Raw genomic sequence first — 23,625 nt, 5'->3', positions numbered from 1 at the left:
ATCGAGTGCCGTTTGTTTTTTTAGAAATTAGACATCTGGGGCTACCATTTAGACACAAGAATCGTGTAAAAATATTAATATTTGATCAAGTTATGTGAGTTGCAATTTGAGCCTTCCAATCTGTGTGCGAACCACAACATCAATTTTTGTGAGCCCTGAATGGTAACCTAAACGACTTTATTAGGATTTGTGTTCTTCATGAAAGTTGTAGATATTGATGTTAGAATTCTAATGGAGTTGGGATCACTTAGAAAGGATATGTATATCTCGAGTTATGGTTAAATTATTAACTGAATGTCATAGATATTGTGATGTGTGTGAAGAATTATGTGAAATTTGTGGTCTATGATGTTGATAACTTAATGATAGGTACCTAGCATGTGAGGATGATATTGCATGGATTGTTATTGACATGTTATGATGTTATATAATGGAGATGCATTAATTATGAGTTACGTGGGATGCATGAGTTGCATGAGACTTATGAGTTGCATGTGGTGCTTGAGAAGCCAGACGTGGCTATATTGCATTGGACCCTGGGCCCAGAGAGGGGTTGAGACAGGGGGGACCATGATGGGAGGCATTCCATGCGTGGGCCGTTGGGTGTTTAACTGCGCAGCTCACTGGCCACAGAGGGTTTAATGGTGGGTGGATTGCCTTTGCACGGGCCGCTGGGTGTTTAACCGTGCAACATACCGGCCCTGGGAGGGTGTGAGAACGGTATGCCCGCATTGGCAACAACTAAGAGAATTGACGAGGTACGCCCATTGTGCGGAGTGCCAAGTTGAGACTCTTAGGAGAGGAGATGTGTGTGAGCATATAGTGAGCATGTGTATGAAAGCTTGTATGATTAAAAAAAAATGATGTTTGGTAATTATATGAGATGTATTTGTTGTTTATAGTTAATGATGATATTTTGGTGCACGGTGTGGGGTGGGAATTGGGTAGCTCTATGTTCATATATGATGTTATCTATCTCTCACCGTCCTGTTTTTATGTGGTTTTCTTTTAGGTGAAGATGAAGACACTCATAGTGTTGAGTTCTAAAGGGAAAGGGTTCTGCTAGATAGGATGTGACATTGGGGCATGAATTTAGGATGCTTTAATTATGAATTGTTATTTGTCGTTTGAGGAGACTTATTTTAGGAGTTTTATATTCACCTTATATTTGTAAATTCTGGATCCCTTTCATTTTTCTTTAGAGACCTTGATAATTTTCTTTTAAGAGTAAAACTTTATTATTATTATTATTATTATTTCTATTTATTTCAAGACTTGTGAACCTATGAGTTTTTATTAAAATATGTGGACCTTTCTTGATGTTATATTTATTGAATTATTCTTATTGTTGTTACTTATCTATTATGGGGTAGAAGGGTGTCACATTTGGTACACATAATGTTTTTACATTGCTGGGTATCTTAAAGTGAGAATCTTAGTTTCACATGCTTGATAGCTATTTAAAAAGGAAGAAGAAAACAAAGAGATTCCTAGGAATATAGTTTATTGGAAATCAGTTTTATCCCACTTTCCCACAAAAACATTCTCATAGGGGGTGAGAATACAATTTTCCCAAGTTAGGGGAAAAACTTTATGTACATAAAAGACCATAGAATCCCTTTTTAAAACAAAAAATATCTCTCTCCTTTTATTTCTCTTTCTCCCTCTCTTTCTTTCTCTCACTCCTACTCCCCTTCTCTTTTCCTCTCTCCCTCTCCTTCTATTTCTTTTTCTCACTCTCTATTTCTCTCACTCTCACTCTCACTCCACCTCTCTATCTCTCTCCCACACCTTTACTCTCCCCTTCCCTTCTCTTTCTCCCTCCCTATCTATATTTCTCTCTCTTTATTGTATCTTATTATTTCTCGATTTTGTCAATTTTAATAATATTATTAAAATCTATTTTGTTTGAACATTTTAATGATATTTGTTAATATTTTTATATTTTTTATTTGAATGAAATAAAATAATATATTTTTATTCTTCTTAACTATAATGTAGCATTTTTATTTTTTTATTATGTTAAATTCTATATTTAAATACTTTTAATAAGTTTTCAAATTTTTGAAATAGTTTAATATCATGTTTGTAATAAAATTTAAGTAAATAAATATATATAATGAGTTTATTTTAATAAAAAATATTTTTGTAAAAAATATTTATAAACCTAAGAATATACTATTGTAACCAAACATGAAAATCTTTAATTCCCGGGAAACATGTATGAATATTCTTAGGAACTTTTATGAATAACCAAACATATATAATTCCTCATCCAAACACACTAACCCTATGCATGTTAAAGACTCCTTACCATAATACCTCAAGGTTTAGGTAGATGACCATAGTGACCCTCCTTCCTAGATTCATACTACCTTGAAAACAAAAAGACATAATGTGAAGAGGTTAAAGACCTTTCTACTTGAATCACTAGTACAGAATACGCATTTTATGTTGGTTATTTTAAGGGTTTTACGTCAGTAAAAGCTCCAACGTTGAAGCGGGAGACGTAAATTTACGTCGGGGTGTGAACACCGACGTAAATTTACATCGGACATTACAAGGTCCGACATAAAAAGTTGTGAAAATTTAAAAAAAGAAAAGAAAAATGACTTCAATCAGAACGGGCCGTTCTGGTTGGAGAATGGCCCGTTCTCCAAGCAGCACGACCCATTCTCCAAGCAGAACGGCCCGTTCTACAACCTGGACTTGGCCACTTCCTTCTCCAGCTTCAAAAACTCAGAATGCAACGCATAAAAAAGCCTTAATTGCTAAAAGATCTGCCAAAATACTTCCACAAATACACCCGTAAGTGAACCTAGGAACAACTATTTTAAACAGAACCTTTTAATCAAGGGCAATAACTCCATTTCCTATTTCGTAACACGACTACACCAAAAAATTACAAGGTTCAAAATGCAAGAAGAAGTAAAACCACCAAAAATCACTAACAACAACCCTAGAATATCACAAGCAACAAAAACAGAGTGCAAATCAAGAAAGAAGCATATGCTATGAAGCCGACGCTATCGCTCCAAAAATCAGTACGAATATGATTTTGCTCCAGATTTGCTCCGGGTGGATCCCAAGCTTATCCAGGAGCAGCCACGATTTGAGGAGGAGGCGCGGGAGATGAGTTTGGGTTTAAATTTTTGAACTCTCCATTGCATGAACCTCCTTTTAATTAATGGGCGTGGATTATTTACGTCAGCCCTAGTAGGGTCCGACGTAAATTTTAACATCTACGTCAGACACAATGCATAGCCAACGTAGATGTTAAAATTTACGTCGGACCCTAGGAGGTCCGACGTAAATAATTTAACTAAAATTACGAACCATGCCACCGCGTTTTTATTACATCGGGTGTTTGTATGTCCGACGTAAAATGGGTGACGTAGTATCCTAATTTTTCACTAGTGAATTGTGTGAAGTGGTCAGAGACCTCTTTGCATAAATTACGCCTGACGTAGATACTCCCACACCCAACATTAATTGAGGAGTAAAAGACGTCCCCTTTAGAACCAATTCTTCCGATGTGATCTAGGTCACATCTAGCATCAAAACTTTCATTAAAACGATGTCAAATTGTGACAAGCGAGACACCTCTCCCCCAACACGGGAAGTCTAAGACCCCTCCAGCATCTTTGCACCCAACGTGAGCCTTTTTTTCACGCCCAAAGCAAATAATTGTGTTCTCACACTTGATACTACAACAAATTCTAAACTTTGTAGAATTGTGAGTTTCATGATTTGGATTCTCCCAACACATCCAAAATCCATCAGTTCACCACTTTTTCTCAATTCAGTCGGTCAAACAATTAAAATTGTCATATTTAAATTTATCCAATTCAATGAAAAATCCCAAAATTCATGCATAGGGTTTAAGGTTTAATTCACCACTTTTCTCAATTCACCATCAAATTAACATAATCAAATATATGTACAAATTTGGCTAAAACATCACAACACTCGCAACAACAAAGTCACACATAGGTGCCCATAGAGATTCACACATAGACCTAATTATAATGTATTCATACACATGCTTAGGGATTACCACCTCATCCCCCTTATCCCTCATACATACGCATGGATTCAACATCCTCACTTCTTCTTACTTTGACTAATGATCCTAAAACACAAGCACATTATCTAAAGCTTTAGCCACTACTCTGTATTTTCTTTAGTGACCTCCTCTATGTTGTCCTTTACATGTGTTCTCACTACAACAAAATTTGTTATTAACGATAATTATTTAATGGCAATAATTTAATTGCTGCTATTTAATTATATAATAAAAATATTAATGACTAATATATAATAGTCACTAAAAAAATATTTATATTACACTAAAATTTACTATTAGCGACAATTATTTATTGAAAAAACTAGTCCCACATCGATTAGAGATAAGATAATTAAATAGTATATAAGTGAGTAATAACTATCACCTTATAAGTTGATTTTATAGGGTTGAGTTAGACTCTTAATTCACTATAATAAATTAGTATCAAATCACCCGTTATTACCAAGTTCAATAGTGCTATAAAACAATTAGAGAGCAACTTTCACCTTATAAATCTCACATCTCTTAAGAGATAAGACAATTAAAAAAAATAAATTAAAAATATATAAATAGAAGACAACCCTTATCTTACAAATCCCACATCGACTAGAGATAAAAAAAAATATAAGTTATGAATTTAGAAAAGAAAATTATAGGAATAAATTATTTAAAGTTTCACTAGCAAAAGATAAAAGTCACTAAATGGATGGAAAGGAGACAATTGAAAAAATAACTTTAATAGCCTTTAAAATGGATACTAGAATTGCCACTAAAAAAAATAAGTTTTCCCGACAATTTAGTAGGTCTTTACCAGCATTTTATATAAATGTCGGTAATAGTATTAGCGACTCTGGATACACCAGCCATTATTTAAATGCTGGTAAAAAAAAAATGGCCATTTATATGGCCGCAAAAGAATAAATTAATTGCCACAAAAACCTAATTTTGGTGTAGTGTCTTAGGGTTAAAAAAGATGAATAGAAAACATCCAACCCTTATTTTTTTTATTTAGGCAAATCTTAGAGTCCAACTCAATACATTCCACTTAAAGTCCCTCTTTATTTAATTTAGTTTAATAAAAACAACTTTATATTATAAACTAATAAATTAAATTCATTAAGCTTATAATATAATTTCTTATTATTTTTTATTTCTAAAAAGTATGTTACAAAAATAATAAGATGCAAAATAATAAAATAATATTGCATTCTACTCCAATTGTGATTTTCAACTATTTTTTGAAAATATTATTAGGACTATCAATCATTATCTAATATACTAACAACTAAAAAATTGGTAAAAAAAAGTTACAATAATATATATATATATATATATATATATATATATATATATATATAACTATTTTTCATTATTTTTAACTTTTAACTTTAATTTTTTAAAAATAATGATAATATTACTTCTTTACACATAATTTATTTCATATATTGTACAGGTACATGTACTAGTATTTATTAAAATATTCTAAAAACTCACTTTTGATTCTTATATTTTTGTCTGTGACACCCTCTGCCACACATGCATAATCAGATAATTATAATAAACATAAAAAGGAAATATGATATTGGAATAACTTCAACTAAATATAGAGAGTATCACATTTGAAATTCAAATGAAACTAAAACAACTTCTAGGTATTACAACATTAAAGAAAGTGCACTTTAAGGGAAGTAAACTAAAATTCCTAAAACAAAGGCATGAAACATGAAACATAATTTAATATCCCCAGTATCATAGGTATCAGAGCTCTCCCTTCAATCAACTAGACTCTTCTCCAAAAAGGAAGCCTCCTACAACCACATATAAAGCAACCACAAGAAAAATAGGGGAGTGAGAACATATCTTACTTTGACTACCGGTGTAGATTAAGGTCAGGTAGTCACATACACAAATAATATATCATAACCAATAATTAAAATTAGTTTACATCTCATTCCATTATGATATAAATCATAATACAGTTCAAACACAAGCAAGATGTCATGATCATACATAGACTAGAGTCTACTAATCTATATGTATGTGGTGTTAGTAAAATCATTTTTCCCTATCCAAAGGCTGAGTAGTCTAGGAGTACATACCAGGTCAAGCCATCACAACACTCACTAGAAGGATATACTACCAGGGTTTCTTTTGGATAACTAAGTTGGGGAAGCTACACCCCATCCACACAATGGGCAAGACTAGGGCTTCCCAAGCCAAACTATCCCCAAGCTTTTACACTAGGGGGTCTTCCCTAGCGATGTATTCCGCATCGTACCCATCACAAAATACAAATGCACATGATACATGTCATTCAAAACTCAATAGATTACCACACAAATTCACTTATCACATAACACATCACGATTTATCACTTCACAATTTATCACTTATCACTTTCACGTATCACAGTTAGTTATACACACAAACTACTTACTCATAAACATACACAAGAAGTAGGTCCATACATAGAATTCTGCCCAACAAGACACACTTTGCGCCCAACGAGAAGTATCTATAGGTCCTTTAAAGCCCTCGTGTTCGACGTGACTACACTCACATCTGGCGTCAATGATGCCACAAGTATTCATGCCAGATAAGGTCAAGCCCACGCGCAGTGTGGTCAAGGCTGCAAGCATTTTATGGTTCCTACACCCGACGAGCCCAAGCTATCGCTCGACATGGTATCAACAAACACGTTTTCTACATAATTCGCATTTTTTTTTCAAATATAAGGTTCCTACGATTTCTACAATTTTAATCTTTTGAAGGGGATTTCTATAGTCTAATTTATTTATGTTTTATTCGTGAAATTTATAATTATTATGAATTAATTCCTACTAAAGGGTTTATAAACATGCTTAGGGTTTCCCATAAACCCACAGACACTTATAGATTCACGATCACATATAATCCTTATGATCAATACACCAATACATGCATATATCGCATACAAAACATTCAATTTCATATAAGTTCACAAGAAGATCAGGTTTAATTCATCCTTGTATGCATACACAAATAACCTAGGGATTGGGGGTTAATATCTTGCTATCCAACAGTTACCCTACACCCCAAAGTGAGGTTCACACTCTCCCCTTACCTTGATAGGTGCTACTTTCAAGATCCTACTCTCCAAATTCCTCTTTGGCTACCCCCAATTCACTTCCCTCTTTAGATCACAATGTACGGTCAAATCGCATGTGAGAATACATAATACTAATAATGTATTTAAATAAAACCCTAACTCTCACTACATGCGCTAATCAATACAAAAAAACAACTAATTAACCTTACACATTTGAATTTAAAAAAAATAATAAATAGATATTATTAAATCAAATCACTCAGAATATTATATTCCCCAATTAATTAATCAGAAAATATTTATTTAATCTATTTGGAAAAAGTGGAATGTTACATTGTCAATCCGCAATTTTGGCCCTCCTATTTTAAGAGACATTTTGTTCCCTTATTTTTAAAAATGCAAAATATTGATCATACTGTCAATTTGATGTTGCTTAATCACTAAATTTAATGTTGTTTAGTGACATGCAATCAATTAAATAGTTGATATTTAATGACATGTTTGTAGAAATAAAAATTAAAAAATAAATTACAAAAGATCTTCGTTTGTATTTTTAATGATGATGGGTACTTATTTTATTAATAAATCTTACTTTTATTATGTTTTTAGTTTTCTTTATCTCCAAATGTTATGTTACTAAATTTTACATCATTTAAGTATGAGTTAAACGTTGAATTTAGTAATTAACCGATGTCAAATTGATGAGAGGACTAAATTTTGTGTATATGATTATTAAATGTGTCGTTTTTAAGTTAATAAGTATTTGTCTATATTTACATAAAAGATAGATGTGACACCCTTACTACCCCCAACACATATATTGTAATAATGTAAATAAACTAAAGAAATAAATTTTTCAACATTGGTAAAAGGGTCCACATAAAAACTTTCATAATGTTCTTTAATATCTAAAATAATTGAAAATAAAAGTTGGAAAATAAAACATAAGAGTTTACAAATTGTTTTCAAAAGAATAAGTATAACTCCAAATGCATACAACAATCCATGTTCTAGAAGTCCTCTGCCTCGATGTCACAATATCATAGTACACCCACAATTCAACTGTTGGCATTCTAGATGTCACTCAAAGCCGGATCTTCCTCACCTAAAACATCTACAAATTGTACGGTAAGAAAAGAAAAAATTTATATGTAAAGCACATACAAACACACCACAATGTAATCTCATCATAACTCATTACGTAATGAAATATTTACAATCATTTCTACATATCATAATTCTATTAATCATGCATCATCTTTACATCACAATTCTCAATCACACCAATTCATCACATCATATATTTTGTACTATGTTAAGCTCACACCACCCCTGTAGCATCTCGTGCCCAAGGTCGTGTCACGCCAACATAAGTACTAGTTGTCACACACAAATCTTGCAATTAACACTATGTCATGCTCACGTCACCCCTGTAGCATCTATTGCCCAAGGTTGTGCCACGCTGACATATGTGATAATTGTCTCACACATCCCACACTATGTCATCCTCACGCCACCCTTGTAGCATCCTTGCCCAAGGTCGTGCCACGCCGACATAAGTGTGAGGAACCACAATCATATTTCATTCACAATCATCACAAATCTTGCAATTAACATTATGCCATGCTCATGCCACCACCGTAGCATTTCTTACCCAAGGTCATGCCACGCCGACATATGTGTTAATTGCCTCACACATCCCACACTATACCATGCTCATGTCACTCCTGTAGCATTTTGCCCAAGGTCGTGCCACGTTGACATAAGTGTGAGGAACCACAATCACATTTCATTCACAATCATCACAACTCTTGCAATTAACACTATGTCATGCTCATGCCACCCCTGTAACATTTCTTTCCCAAGGTCGTGCAACGCCGACATACGTGTTAATTGCCTCACACATCCCACACTATGCCATGCTCACGCCACCCCTGTAGCATCTCTTGCCCAAGGTCGTGTCACGCCGACATAAGTGTGAGGAACCACAATCATATCACATTCACATTCAACACAACATCTCATTTCATGCCAACATACTCACAACATAATTAATTGAACAATTAAGCCATAACATACCATTCGCCACATCATGCTATCAATTCAATATTAAAATGGTAGATACAATATGTATACATTTGTGCCAAGACATCACACCATAGTCCATAACTCAATTCCGCATCAGATACATGATATAGATAAGTCCACACAAACAATGGTTCATATATCCCTCAAGCAATTCACCATGAATCCATATCTCATCATTATACATATATGAACTAACTGTACAACCTAGTGTCATACTTCTTTAAACAACTTTTCAATTCACATGATAACACCTTAGAACACTACTAGAAAAGTGTTATTTTCCTGCGAATTTTCATGCAAAAAAATATCTGCAGAAATTTTTTGCGAATTTTCCAACAAAAAAATATTTGCATAAATTTTTTGCAAATTTTTCTGCAAAAAATATTCGCAAAATTGTTTTGCTAATTTACTTGCAAAAAATAATTTACAGATATTTCTTACAAAATTTGTTACAATTTCAATAATCATAGAAATTTTTTTTTCATGGTAAAAATTTGTAAAAAAATATTATAAGAATTTTATTCTGTTTCTTGCAAATTTTCTTGCAAAAATAAATTCGTAAGTAATGTTTACTAAATGGTAGAAAAATTTTGCAGGTAACTTTTCCTGTGGATTTTCCTGCAAATTTTAATCTGCAGGAAAAATTAAAAAAAATTAAAATTTATGTTTAATATTTTAAAAAAACTTCAAGTCTCACATCGATTGAAAATAAAACAATTAAAGAGTATATAAGTTGGGACAACACTTACCTAACAAGTTGATTTGTATGGTTGAGTGTTAGGCTTATAATCTACAAGTTTAGAATTTAAAAGATTATGTATCACATGTTGAAGGCATGGAAACAGATCCTTTGGATGAATTCATTGTGAGCATTTGAAAGTTGAAGAATTATTGATAGAATTTATACTAATGTTTTTTAATTTTTTTCGTAAAAATATATTCTTGCAGAATTTGTTGCGAAAAAATTCGCAGGAAACTTTCCTGCAAATTTTTTTTTGCAAGAAACTTTCTTGCAAATTTTTTTCGCAAGAAATTTCGCAGGAAAATTTCTCGCGAATTTTAAAATTTGCAAAAATATATTATCCATGAAGGAATTACCTGCAGATAAAATTTCATAGAAAAAATTGTAGGAACAACGTTTTCTACAAATTTTTCGTAAAAATTTGAAAGAAAAGTCTCATGTAATAAGGGAAATTCTAGTAGTGGCACATCAAAACAGCATACGTCTATCTTTGACAACTGTCAAAGAAAATAACACACAGAGAGTTATACTCAACCAAATAAGTTAAAACCTATCATTAAAGAAATATAAGAGGATCATCTACAACTCTTATGAAGACATTAAATTCTAAAAAAATCATGTACTTAGCTAAAAATGTCAAAAACCGCAACAGATATAATCCAAGCTGACAGCTTGACCTCTGTTCACCAAAATAGCCATATCTAGAGTTCTAGACATTATTTTTGAGTGATTCCAAAGCCATTAAAAATATAACACCCAAAGATACAACTTTTGCGAAGAACATGAAGCCTAAAAATGTCTTTAAGGTCACCTCGCATGGCTGACAACATGAAACTTAATCTTTCGCGCATTGGAATGGAGACTGAACTTATAACTCACATAATTCATTCAATTCTTAATCTTTTTACATGATTCCAGAGTCTAAATTATAGCCCCAAGTCTTTACTTTCTAACCCAATAAACGAGAATTAATTTGGTTTATCATACATAAATATATTAAAAAAATACTAAGGTACATCCACAACTAAAATCTCTCAATTACTCATCAATTCATATAATTAAGGGTATTCATCAATCTACAAGAATCCTAACTTACAGAGCACATCCCAATAAATCCAATCATCATCTAAATAATCAATTTTACCAACTAATATCACAACCAAATTTATAAATCGATATGAAATCTGATTGAATCATAAATTTCATAGAATCTCAACTCAAATAGTAAAATGCCCCAATTTTTTCAAAACCTAACTCACAACTTTTCTACAATTTCGTTCTCTCTCCCAAATCATCATTTTTATAAATTGTTTGCATATTCCTAATCCTCAATACATGCAAAATTTAATGGGATAATCAATTTCTCAAACAGAAATAATTACAAAATTACCCATCATCTCCTACGGGACTCCTCCTCTACCCAACTCTCTCATGTAACTTTGCATACAAATAATCCATTTTCCCCTGTACTTGGTTGCTTTAATCAGAATAATACTCTTGATGCAATTTGAGATTGTTCTTGAGCACTCTTCCTTAAAGCTCTTTATTTCTCATTTCTTTCTTTCCTAACCCTTCAAAATGAGACAGATAGGGTTAACTCTGTCTAACCCCTTTCTTAAAATATTTCATTGGGCTGGGTCAACCCAACCTATCTTCCTTCTCTTCCGACCTGCTTCTCTTTTTCCTCAAAATAATTAAATAAAATAAATGCATGTATATTATAAAATATTTTTCTCTATAATAATAATAATAATATATTTCTGACCCAAAATATAATAATATAATTTCAATATTAAAATATCATATAAAATCAACCTTCCCTTAAAACATATTAATAAATATTTAAAATGATAATAAAAATACTTATTTAATACGTATAAAATAATTTTACAAAATAATAATTATTTAAAACATACAAAATAATATTCATCTATAATTATTAAAATAATTCTAACCAAATACCATATAATAAAAATAGTATTAGTAGTAATAATAATAATAATAATAATAATAATCACTACAAAAAAATAGGTAATTATTGGCGGTTTTTTTCTGGCGGTTTCCATAAACCGCCAAAAAATGTTACATTTGTGGAAATGATGACAAATGCTACAAATTATCGACTCTTTCTGGCGGTTTTAAACCGCTGGAATGATAATCATTACAGTGTTGACACTTTCTGGCGGTTTTAAACCGCCAGAACGTTCAATAATTTTTTATTTAATTAATTATACGTGCCTTAGTTCTTTTATGAAATTAAAAAAAAACTTATAAAATCAATTTAAAAGAAATAAAAAAAAACAATTTCTAGCCTCACGAAAAGTCCCAGCTTCCGCGCGTCCATCCTCTCTTCACCTTCTTCATTTTAACACAAGGTTTGTTCATCCTCTCTTCACCTTCTTCATCTCACCCTCACCTTTACAATTTTAGTTCAAAATTATCAACCTAAACGACCGCAATATTACTGTTCGAGCTCCTTCGTTTCCTCTTTCGTCTCTATTATTACTGTTCGTGAGGAGCTTCTCTTTTCTACTCGATTAATCCATTCATGGTGAGTTTTCAATCATCCAAGTGCATTAAATCTGTTCTGTTTTCTTCGACTCATACTCACAATTTTTCATTCTCTAATGAGAATCAAAACCTAGGTTACGAAACCTACACGCGGGAAATGTATGCATTCAATTGATCTTAGATTAGGATTTCATATACAATTTTTTTCTGTCTAAGTCAATTTGTTTCTGTCTAAGCTATCATTTCCTATTCTCCTGAATTTTGCAGATGGTTGTGTTGTCCCTGTAGCTTCGAATTGGACAGCGAAATTTGCTAGGAGAGTTTGAATTTCAAATCCTGTCGGGGATTCATTTGGTATTGAACTCGCGTTTCTCTTTCTCTATTTTCGTCGGAAATTATGGTTTTACATTTCTAGAGGGGTGGTTTTTATGCATAAGTCAATTATGGGTTCCTAACTGATAAATAGAAGAAATGAATTGAATAGATAGATAAGAGTTTAAAATATAGAGGCAAGATATGCCTTCCCTTTTCAAATTAGTTAGAGGAAACCTTGGTTTTTGGTTGTCTAATACTCTGATTGAAAACTACAACCAATGTTTCTCCACAAATTTGACACTTCTAAGTGCCTTCTAATAAAGTCAAGAAGCTCCACTTGTCATGTTATGGGTGCAATTTCTAATTTGGGTGTTTAATCAAAGCTTAGCTATGAGTTGCTTTTGATATCAAATGGACCTTATTTGTTACATTGAGGTTATTGGATAAAAATTTTAACATTTGTTTCTTGAAATTATGTCTTAATTTGAATTTATTTTGAATTTCTAGTGGATCACCGTAGTTCGAAAGCATGCAGAAGTGATTGTAGATGATGATGTTATCTTTTCTGTCTTTAAGAAATATTGTAAGGTATGTAATTGATCACAAGTTAGTTTAACTACAATTCCATGTGGATTCTGATACTCTTGTATTGATTTATTAAAAGTTAGTATTATATTTATATGAGAAGAATTATTGTACCCTCTTCACATTGACCATCACTGTCTGTCCAATTTCTTTGCGTAGTGCTTCGATGATCTTCATGTCCACAGGGTTCCCTGATGCATCATCCCTCACGTAGAACACATTCAGCCCTTTCTCCCCTATGGTTGACACACCTGCCCTACTCACTGTTAAGCCATTCTCTCGTAGGATCCTTGTCACCTCAGACAGCAACCCCACTCTGTCCTTTGCACACAGCTCTAGGCTCACACCCTGTGTCCATCATCCCACAAGATCAATGCTAACAACACTTTCATCATCATCATAATAATTAATGAATAAATAATAAAAAGTAAAAACATATCTATACATTTTTCTAAAAATTCCTTAACCAGTGTTTTAGTACTAAAAAAAAAACATACATTATGAATCAATTAAAGTCTCTCAAAGACTTGCTTCCAAATGAGAAAGAGAAATCTTATATAAATATCACATTGGTCCTATTTATGAGAATAAAATGTTTTACACAATTGGGATTTTTTATTTATTTTTTAGATAGGATGTAGTTATTAATTCATGATCTAACATAAAAATCATACTGATAAGGAATTCTGATTCTGACTGGTGGACGATGTAAATTTTACGCCTAGTATATATACATACATATAAAACTCATAATCAGATGTATGGACAAAATCAAACAGGGATGCATAATTAATTGTATGATGTTATAGCATATATGGCTGATAGTGACATTTTGTCACATAAACTCAATTTGTATATGATAAAAACAGAGCAAAGCAAACTTTCCCTTTATTTAGTTTAACTTTTAAGGTTATAGGGATGTGGATCAGATGATATTACGTGGAGTACATAGGTTCTTAAGCTCTAATGCTCTATTGAAGACAAAAGAAAAGACCATCACTGTCACCGATTGATTAGGTGGATATGATGGTGACATACAATCTGAGTGGAACTTAGCCCCATATATCTGTCGTACCATTCGCAACAATACAAGTAGATAGCTGCAGGTGCAAAATGTATTAATTGGGTTAAACTCAGAAGACTTTCTGATGTAGAGAAAGAAAGAGGGAAAGAAAGAAATGAGCAGAAAAGAAAAGTAGTAGATCGGGGCCTCATAAGAAGTAGGGGGGTCAAGAGAAAATTAAGTCACTTGTTATAATAAAGATCATTGGGAAACCATCTCACGAAATCAAAGAACTTACTATGTTGAGAACCAGAAGTTCATCCCCGACTTCTGGTCTTTGGTATGGTTTAAAGAGGCATACAGAATCAATTTTAAACTGCACAATGTACATTACCTCGCTAACTCTTCTTTGAATAGCAGCTTCAATGCATTTGATGACCCTTTCTTTCTCTCCTTCAGTGTCAAGCATGCACCCATCCATGTGTCGTATAAAGTACTCCTAACATTGCCACATCAACATTTTTAGTCTACATTTCTCAAAATTCAAAATTGTATGCTTTTTAGCATACAATACTATACAAGATTGTACTAAATACCAACTGTAAGACTGTAATGTGTTAATAATAAATAAAAAAACCTGTCTAATTTTCTTCTCATTTGACAGAGACGTCCACCAATTGATACTAGAAAGGGAAAGCTGAATCTGTTATGTCTTCTAATTTTAGTTTTCTAATTTTGTGTTACTTGTAGCTACCATGTTATCCTAATCTGTAATGCATAATAGTATTAGTGCCATATATTCTTTGCTTTTGATTGGAAATTATTCAAGGCAGTTTTGGTACTTTGAAGTTATGTCCATTGTGCTGATATTTCCAAATAATTGTAACTGGCTTCTAGAATCTCTATGATTAACTATTAAGTTATTATTTAAATTTAGCTAAAATAATAATTAAGTTATTATTTAGCAGCAATGATATTAAAGATTAACTATGCATACAATCAAATTTTGAGTTAAAAATAAGTTTTAAAACCAGTTTTTAAAATGTAGAATTTGGCACGCTGCTTCTTGACCAATTGACTGCACTTTTGGCCAAAAGACTTGCAAGGATCGTAAGCTTCTTGTTGTTGTTGATTCTTTTTTGGATTAAGTTGAGAATAATTTATATTGAGAATAATTTATCTTAACAGGAATAGATTATCTCCGGGTTGTAGCTCTCCCGCGCCTGCAAATTTCAACTGTGGTGGATAAAAAACTGGAAAGGTACATTGACAGTTTTATTTCCATTGAAATTTCACTTTGATTACTCTAGTAACATATCTCGTTGCATTGATGATCAAAACTCTAAGATATTTGGGTTGAAGAGTCATGATTGCCACATCCTCATGCAACATTTACTTCCACTAGCTATACGCAATGTTTTACCTGATAGTGTGACTACAGTGTTGGTAGAGTTTTGCTCATTTTTCAAGGAGTTATGTTGTAAAAGATTGAATATATTAGATCTTGACAGGCTACAATATCGGATTATGCTCACTCTTTGTCATTTGGAAATACTATTACCCCCATCATTCTTTACAGTGATGATCCATTTAACTTGTCATCTTGTTGAAGAAGTGAAATTGGGAGGGCCAGTGTATTATCGTTGGATGTATCCAATTGAGAGGTAAATGTGTTTTGTTATGTTTATCTCACATTTTTAAAGAGTATTTTGAATAATTATTGTTTCCTTTATGATAGGATGTTGGGACATTTGAAGTCCTTTGTACGGAATAGGGCACAACCAGAAGGTTCTATAAGTGAAGCTTATTTGGCCGAAGAGACTCTTAATATTTACTCACTATATGAAGAAGTTGAGTCAAGGTTGAATAGAAGTCGACGTGTTGATGATCGTCCTAATGATAATGAAACATCTCAAATCATTTATCCTCAGTTAGGTAGACCAGTGGGAAGCTCATCAACTTTCACTCTTACCCCATTGGAAAAAATACAAGCACATCGATATTTATTACTAAATTGTCCAAAAGTTCAGTCATATGTGGAGTAAGTATTTAAATATATTGTATGTGATATTCTTTTATGGTAGTGATTTAACATGATATTCTTTTATGGTAGTGATTTCAAGACATTCACTAAGAGGAAGACAAGAAATCGAAGGCTTTCAACTGTAGAGTTGGAAAAGATAGTTAATAAAGAATTTGCTAGTTGGTTTCTTCATCGAGTATGTTCAAAACTAATTTCATGCAAAAATTATAATGCACTTATGTGACTAACACAATCTTTAATTAGGTTACAAATCCAAACATTACGGATGTAGTGCCAGATGAAATAAAGTATTTAGCTAGGGGCCCAATGTCAATTGCAAGAAGATATACGGCATACAACATCAATGGGTACAAGTTTAGAACCATAAAACGAGATGAAGGCTTAAAAACTCAAAATAATGGAGTTTTTCTAACTTCAAACACATCATGTGTTGCAAGTAGCTCTGATGCAAATTTAAGGCTAGCAGATTTGCCATATTATGGGAAGTTGGAAGACATAATTGAGCTTAATTATTATGGTTTTCTTAGAGTTGTTCTCTTTAGATGCAAATGGGCAGATACTACACGCCCAAGAGGAATTAGAAAGGATGCTTGGCAATTTACTTCAGTAAACTTTTCTCACTGTATTCACACAGGTGAACGTGAAGAACATGACCCCTATATTGAAGCTTCCCAAGCACAAATGGTGTATTATGTTGATGATGAGGTAAATAAAGGGTGGAGTGTTGTTGTCCACATGATGCCAAGAGATTTGTATGATATGGGAGAAGTTGGGGAAGATATTATATTTGAAAGTGAGTCGTATCATGAGCAGGACTTGAGTAATTTATTTACAAATGAAACAGATACAATAACCTTGGCAAGGGATGATGTAGATGATGAAAACCAATTTCAAGGAGATGCAAATATAATTGAATAATTAAGACAAATATCACAAACTAATTTATTTTATGGTAAGAATTAGATTTTGTTTTTAATTTTTACTCATTAATTTAAACTTTGTTGCTACCTTTCTTGTTATATTCTAATTTCTCTTGTTAAACTCTTATTGCAGTTGTTTGGTGTGCTTAAAGAGTCACAATTGTTAGTTTTTAACTATTATTAATACTAGTTGTTTGCTGAATATTTCTTTGAAAGGTGAATTTCCATTCTTATTAAACAAATATGGTTGTCTTTAGAAGAATGCTTTTAATTCCTACTTTTTATTGCAGGTCCAAAGTTGTATTCAATAGTAGTCATGCATCCTAAATTCAAGCATTTTAAAAAAGAAGCATCTCAAAGACATTCTTTCATCCCTCATTTGGCTCGTACTCAACAACCACACATTCCTCTTATAAATCCTTTTCAACAACCACACATTACACCTATGGCTCCTCCTCAACAAAAACATATTCCTCCTATAGCTCCTCTTCAACAACCATACATTACACCTATGGATCCTCCTGAACAGCCGTATATTCCTCCCATGGCTCCTCCTGAACAGCCACATATTCCTTCCATGGCTCCTCCTGAACAGCCACATATTCCTTCCATGGCTCCTCCTGAACAGCCGTATATTCCTCCCATGGCTCCTCCTGAGCAGACGCTTGCACCTACTCAACGACCACGTGTAGGTCGTGAGTCAAGTAGGGTATGGACTGTACAAGTCATAGGTAACATTATTTTCTATTTTACTATCCAACAGTTATATTTCTTATGAAAACTTCTTATATTTGTTATGTACCCATCAAAAACTTTTATATAAGCTATGTCACATTTTAACAGATGAGCAAGGAAATACAAAAAAGACTAAGTTGACAAAATCAGGAGTATTTGAGATGCCACGTGGTGAACGTATAGTTGTGCTATTTGATAGGCAAAAACGAGCCTATGGAGAAGCAACGACACTTCTTTTAAGAGCTTGTGGGCGTATTTCCACTGATTCAAAAAATATTCCCATTAACTTTGAGAGTTGATAAAAGTTCCAAAATCATATAAGGATGATTGCTTTAACACTTTAAAGGTACATGCTTAAGTCAAATTTTATGGTCATTTTTTTTTGTAATTATGATATACTAACCTGTGTTTTTCTTTTTGTTTAAAGAATCTATTTCATTTTCAGGCTTCAGAATTGATTGCTAAGCGTTATTGTTCACTTGCCATGTCAAGAAAGTATAGGAATGCAAAGATAAATATGTGGAACCGTGTTTATGACCCTTCATTGTCAAGAGAACAGTTAATTGCTAAAGTTCCTGATGGTATTCATAAAGATCAATGGTCATCATTTGTTGACTATCATCTAAGGCCAAATTATCAGGTAGTTTTAACAAATATTTATGATCATTAATTATTTTTTTAGCTTGACGTTTTAATAAATAAATTATTTTTTTATAGGAATTGTGCAAAAAAAATACTGAAGTAAGAAAAAAGCAAATGATTCCACATACCGGTGGTGCAAAATTGTTGTCTACGAAACAACATGAGATGGTAAATATTTGTCTTCAGTTATTGAGCTTTAATAAAGAATTTTTATATTGTTCATTTGGAGTTACATTGTCATTTCTATTAGGAACAAGAGCTTGGACGTGTTGTGGGTCGAGGTGAACTATACATTGCAACTCACAAGAAAAAAGATGGGTCTTATATCAATGAGGAGGCAAGGTCTATTGGGGTATGTTGCAAGTAAATTTGAATTGAACATATTAAACCTTTGCTCATAACTGTTAAATGTTGATGTGTGAATTGAACATATTAAACCTTTGCCCATACCTTACCAAGTTAATTGAGCATCCAGTATTTTGTGATTGCCAATGTATACATACTGTTCTAGTTATTTGGTTTTTTAGTTCTGAACAACTAATGTCAACTGACGGCTGTACAGCAACAGCTGATGACAGGCTGACAGCCATTTTCATATGGACTAATTTTTCATATGGACTAATTTTTCCAACAAATCCCTTAAACCATCATTGTCTCTTGGTATGCAGCCATTTTCATATGGACTAATTTTTCCAATAAAAATTCATATAATTTTGTTCCTCAACCATCATTGTCTCTTGGTAGAGGTGGGTTGTTTAGGCAGAGGAAGAGTTGGAAGTGGAGGAGAAATAGACCAATGTGTCAATTGTGCAAAACATATGATCATGATGTTACAACCTGTTTCCACAGATTTGCTCCCATGTTCATTCCTACTGGCTTTGGTCAGTCATTTAATTCTCTCCGCGAAACTTTAGATTTTTGGTACCAAATTTTCCAGTACCGTCCTTTCCTGCATAATATCCCACTTCATATGTTCAACCTACACATTGGCCATGATCTACTTCACAACGCTATTGTTCGTGCTTCAACATTTAATGTTGGTCCCCAGGTCAACATTGGAAGTTAGACTTTCCAATCAAATTCACACCACCCAAGACTATTCCAACTGTGCAGCAGCCTTGAGCCTTTCTTTCTTAGAACACCAGAGGGCTTCACTGCAAGCAGCTGGTCTATCAGTTCCACGCCAATCAGTCACCATGTCACATCAAAACCACAAAATTTAGCTACTACTACTCTTTTTTTGTCAGAGAGAAGGTTATCTCCAAGCATCTTCCTATCTGTCACATTCCTGCTCAAGACTAGCCAGCTGACCTTCTGAACAAATCTACATCTCCTACCAGATTTCATCTTCTAGGGACATACTCCGACGGGATTGCACTGTTGCATTCCATCCTTGCCAAGTTTGTAGAGGTGTGTGCCAGCATATACACAGTATTCTAGTTATTTTCATATTTGAACAACTAGTGTCAACTGAACTGTAGAACAACAGCTAGTGATAGCTGACAATCTGTTAGGATTTGATAGGTAATTGTAATACAGAGAATTCTGTAACACTTCAATGTAAAGTCTATAAATAGACCCCACCTCTTGTACTCACATTTTTTGAGGAATAAAAACATCAAATTCATGTTTAATTTTTTGAGCAGATAAACCAAAGAACTTGAATAGAGAGAAACATAAGTAGCATCTCAGCTTTAGGATTATGAAAGAAAATTGAAGAATAGATTTGTTTAATTTTTAGTAAACTGCTTCTAAAATTGAAGAAACAAATGAAAATGACTTTAAGAACTTATTCATGTTTCTTTCAGGAGAAGATGTCAATAGAAATGAGTGAAAGTGACAACTCTAATGAAATTTCAACTAATGATAGTCTTAGTAAAGTGTTGGGAAAGGATCATTCTGGACGTGTACGTTGCTTGGGATTAGGAGGTCTACATAGTGTGGCATTTCAATCATCCACAATATTTAGTGGTGTAGGGTGCAGTTCTTCAAATTTTGATTCCACTGAAAATTCTCAACTGAAAAAGGAAGTAATTAGTTTGAAGGGTGAATTGGCAACTTCTCAAGAAAATGTCAAGACATTAAAAAATGTCATGCTTGCTTACATACAAATGAAGGAAGGACATATTCCTACTGAGCTAGAGGCTATGTTTGGTAGTGGTAGTAATAATGTAGCGGTAACTGTTTTATATTTTGCACTAAATTAAATTATATTAATACTTAATTGAAGTTTAATATTTTATGCATATTTTATTAATAAGGATAACATTAAAAAATTTGTATTTTATAGGATGAAGGGAGTGGACATGACATGCCAACACCACAAGGAGGATCTTCATTAGATAGTAATGTTCATGGAGTTTGACATTATTATTGTTTTTTTTAGACATGATGAACTCATGAATTTGAACCTATGTTTTTATTTTTGAGCATTGATCATGAATTTGATTTTGAGTTACTTAATATGTTAGATCTGGAAAATATGAATTGTTACGTATTTTATGCAGAAGAGAGCAATGGTGACAATACCAATGGGCATATCAATTTTAGTTAGTTATCTGTTATCAGTTCAGAGAAGAAATTATCCCTGCCACCTATTTTTTGTAGTGTGGTCTGTTTTTTTGGGTTTTTTATTTTCCAATTTGTTTATCATAATAAAGGGTTTGAATACCCTTGTTCAAATACTCTTTCATGCAAACATCCACAGCCTTTGTTTTATATTTTGCACTAAATTAAATTATATTAATACTTAATTGAAGTTTAATATTTTATGCATATTTTATTAATAAGGATAACATTAAACAATTTGTATTTTATAGGATGAAGGGAGTGGACATGACATGCCAACACCACAAGGAGGATCTTCATTAGATAGTAATGTTCATGGAGTTTGACATTATTATTGTTTTTTTTAGACATGATGAACTCATGAATTTGAACCTATGTTTTTATATTTGAAGCAAGATTAATTTTGGGACAATTTACATATTTTACTTTTGAGCATTGACCATGAATTTGATTTTGAGTATGTTGGATATGTTTTAAAATTGATGGATGTTAATGTCTTAATAATAAAAAAATATGTCATGCTAGACCTATGACTAGATGTTGGCTTGATTTTTTTTTATAATGTTAAAAGTTGTTAATTTAATGTATCTTTAAGTAATTATATTTGAACAAGAAACATACAAAACACATAAATATTATTATAATTATATGTATAATTTATTAAAATAAGTGATCCTATAATTTGACAAGTAAATTTTTTATTTATAAGTTACTTGAATTAAATAACAATATAATATAGTCATTATTAATTTTTAATGATTAATATGGTTAGTGATAGTTTTAAATAATAATTTGATAAATGTCTAAAATATACGAAATATTATTTGTCAATTTATAATAAAAATGCGCTTTTAAAATAATTCCAAATATATTTTAAAAAAAAATTACCGTAAAATAAAGTGTATTTTTGACGGTTTAAAATTATTAGAAAATGCGAGAAATGACAATTTAAAACCACCAGAAAATGTAAACAACCAAAAATAATAATAATTTTCTGGAGGTTTAAAAATTGTCAGAAATGTTGAACTGGGTAGAATTAAAATGAATATTATGGCGGTTTAAAACCGCCAGAAAATGATGAATAAGTCAAACTGAGCTGCAATTTTGTGGCGGTTTTGGACCGCCAGAAAATGTCAAACAAGTCAAACCAAAATGCATTTTGTGGCGGTTTCAAACCGCCAGAAAGAGATTGAATTTTCTGGCGCACAAAACCAGCGTTTACAAAATATCCGCCATAAACGGTTTTTGGCGACCGTAGATCCGGCGGTTATTAATGACGCCGGTAATGCAATTTGTGGTGGTTTTTAACCGCCAGAAACCACCAAAATAACCGCCACAAATCACGCATTTTTTTGTAGTGAATAACCTTTTTTTTAAAACCAGGGTGTTACAATAGATCAATTTCATTTTTATTTATTGTAATACTTTATATATTTTTTATTTGTATCGATAATACTTGTGATGAGTCAATATATTTTAAATTTTAAATTTGTCACTTTTAAAATATATTCTATAAAACAAATTAATAACATTTATTATTATTATTATTATTATTTATTTTTAAAAATTATTCAATTTTCTTTCTTTCTTAGATGAAATATACATTTCTAACTTGAATTGATATGAATGATAAGAGTTGTTTAACCAAATATATTAAATAGTTATTCATATTTTTTATGTGACACTCATTCTACCCTAACACATATAGTAATAAAATGAAAAATAAATTATCAAAATTCTACATAAAATGGTTCACAAATGAAACCTCTAATTAATCGTCTAATAGAAAATCAAGACTTGAAAATAATAGTTTGCAATTGTACTTAAATAAAGGAACATGAAGTCCAAATACAATAAAAATTATCAAATAAAATTTCTCGCCCGATGTCACACTATCAAAGCAATCCTTCAACTCAACTGTCCGTACCTTGAGTGTCACCCACATCCAGATCTTCCTCACCTAAAATCAATGACAAAATATGCGGAGAAAAGAAGACATTCATATACAAATCAAAATAGGAAAATCCAACCAATACATCCTCAATTAAATAAATATACACAATTAAACCTCGGTCAATCATTCGTCATATTATCAATTCTAATTTCATTCAATTTCCATTACCACATCATAGTTTAAGTATGCACCAGGTCACACATCCAACACCAAGTCACCCACGTGCCGATGCTGATGCATCACACGTCTAGCACCATATCACGCATATGTCCGTGCCAATATATCACACATCCATCACCATGTCATGCACATGCCTGTGTTGACGCATCACACATCCAGCAGCACCGTGTCACGCACACGCCTG

General features: G+C 32.4%; 2 protein-coding genes across 4 annotated transcripts; one reads left to right on the top strand and one right to left on the bottom strand.

Annotated features, from left to right (window-relative positions):
- Nucleotides 1-12,302: 12,302 nt before the first annotated feature.
- Nucleotides 12,303-15,082, bottom strand: LOC145950825 (ACT domain-containing protein ACR3-like). Its single transcript, XM_083062622.1, has 2 exons — nt 14,793-15,082; nt 12,303-13,743 (listed from the first exon to the last, which is right to left on the bottom strand). The coding sequence occupies exons 1-2, from the start codon at nt 14,877-14,879 to the stop codon at nt 13,501-13,503; spliced, it is 330 nt and encodes a 109-aa protein (XP_082918748.1). The 5' UTR covers nt 14,880-15,082; the 3' UTR covers nt 12,303-13,500.
- Nucleotides 15,083-15,318: 236 nt separating this feature from the next.
- LOC145950861 (uncharacterized) lies at nt 15,319-21,742 on the top strand. 3 transcript variants are annotated; one of them, XM_083062696.1, is made up of 8 exons: nt 15,319-18,093; nt 18,206-18,443; nt 18,525-18,737; nt 18,815-18,907; nt 18,990-19,091; nt 20,548-20,916; nt 21,030-21,084; nt 21,559-21,742. In XM_083062696.1, exons 3-8 carry the CDS (start codon nt 18,582-18,584, stop codon nt 21,561-21,563), a joined length of 780 nt encoding a protein of 259 aa, XP_082918822.1. In that variant the 5' UTR covers nt 15,319-18,093; nt 18,206-18,443; nt 18,525-18,581; the 3' UTR covers nt 21,564-21,742. The 3 variants fall into 3 exon arrangements, with proteins under 3 accessions (XP_082918822.1, XP_082918820.1, XP_082918821.1); XM_083062694.1 differs by having other exon boundaries at nt 21,030-21,742; XM_083062695.1 differs by lacking the exons at nt 15,319-18,093; nt 18,206-18,443 and having other exon boundaries at nt 18,471-18,737; nt 21,030-21,742.
- Nucleotides 21,743-23,625: the final 1,883 nt, after the last annotated feature.

The sequence above is a fragment of the Cajanus cajan genome, chromosome 8, assembly GCF_000230855.2.
Source record: "Cajanus cajan strain Asha chromosome 8, NIPB_CcT2T_4, whole genome shotgun sequence".
Classification (NCBI taxonomy): domain Eukaryota; kingdom Viridiplantae; phylum Streptophyta; class Magnoliopsida; order Fabales; family Fabaceae; genus Cajanus; species Cajanus cajan.
This window is presented reverse-complemented; position numbering and strand designations above follow the sequence as displayed.

What these genes read in the sequence shown, in the direction of transcription:
- LOC145950825 (XM_083062622.1), bottom strand. Translation starts at nt 14,879, where the DNA reads ATGGATGGGTGCATGCTTGACACTGAAGGAGAGAAAGAAAGGGTCATC. An exon ending in TTCAAAGAAGAGTTAGCGAG is followed by an intron (nt 13,744 to 14,792) that starts GTAATGTACATT and finishes TGATGGACACAG; the next exon opens with GGTGTGAGCCTAGAGCTGTG.
- LOC145950861 (XM_083062694.1), top strand. Translation starts at nt 18,582, where the DNA reads ATGTCAAGAAAGTATAGGAATGCAAAGATAAATATGTGGAACCGTGTT. An exon ending in CTACGAAACAACATGAGATG is followed by an intron (nt 18,908 to 18,989) that starts GTAAATATTTGT and finishes CATTTCTATTAG; the next exon opens with GAACAAGAGCTTGGACGTGT. An exon ending in AGGAGGCAAGGTCTATTGGG is followed by an intron (nt 19,092 to 20,547) that starts GTATGTTGCAAG and finishes TGTTTCTTTCAG; the next exon opens with GAGAAGATGTCAATAGAAAT.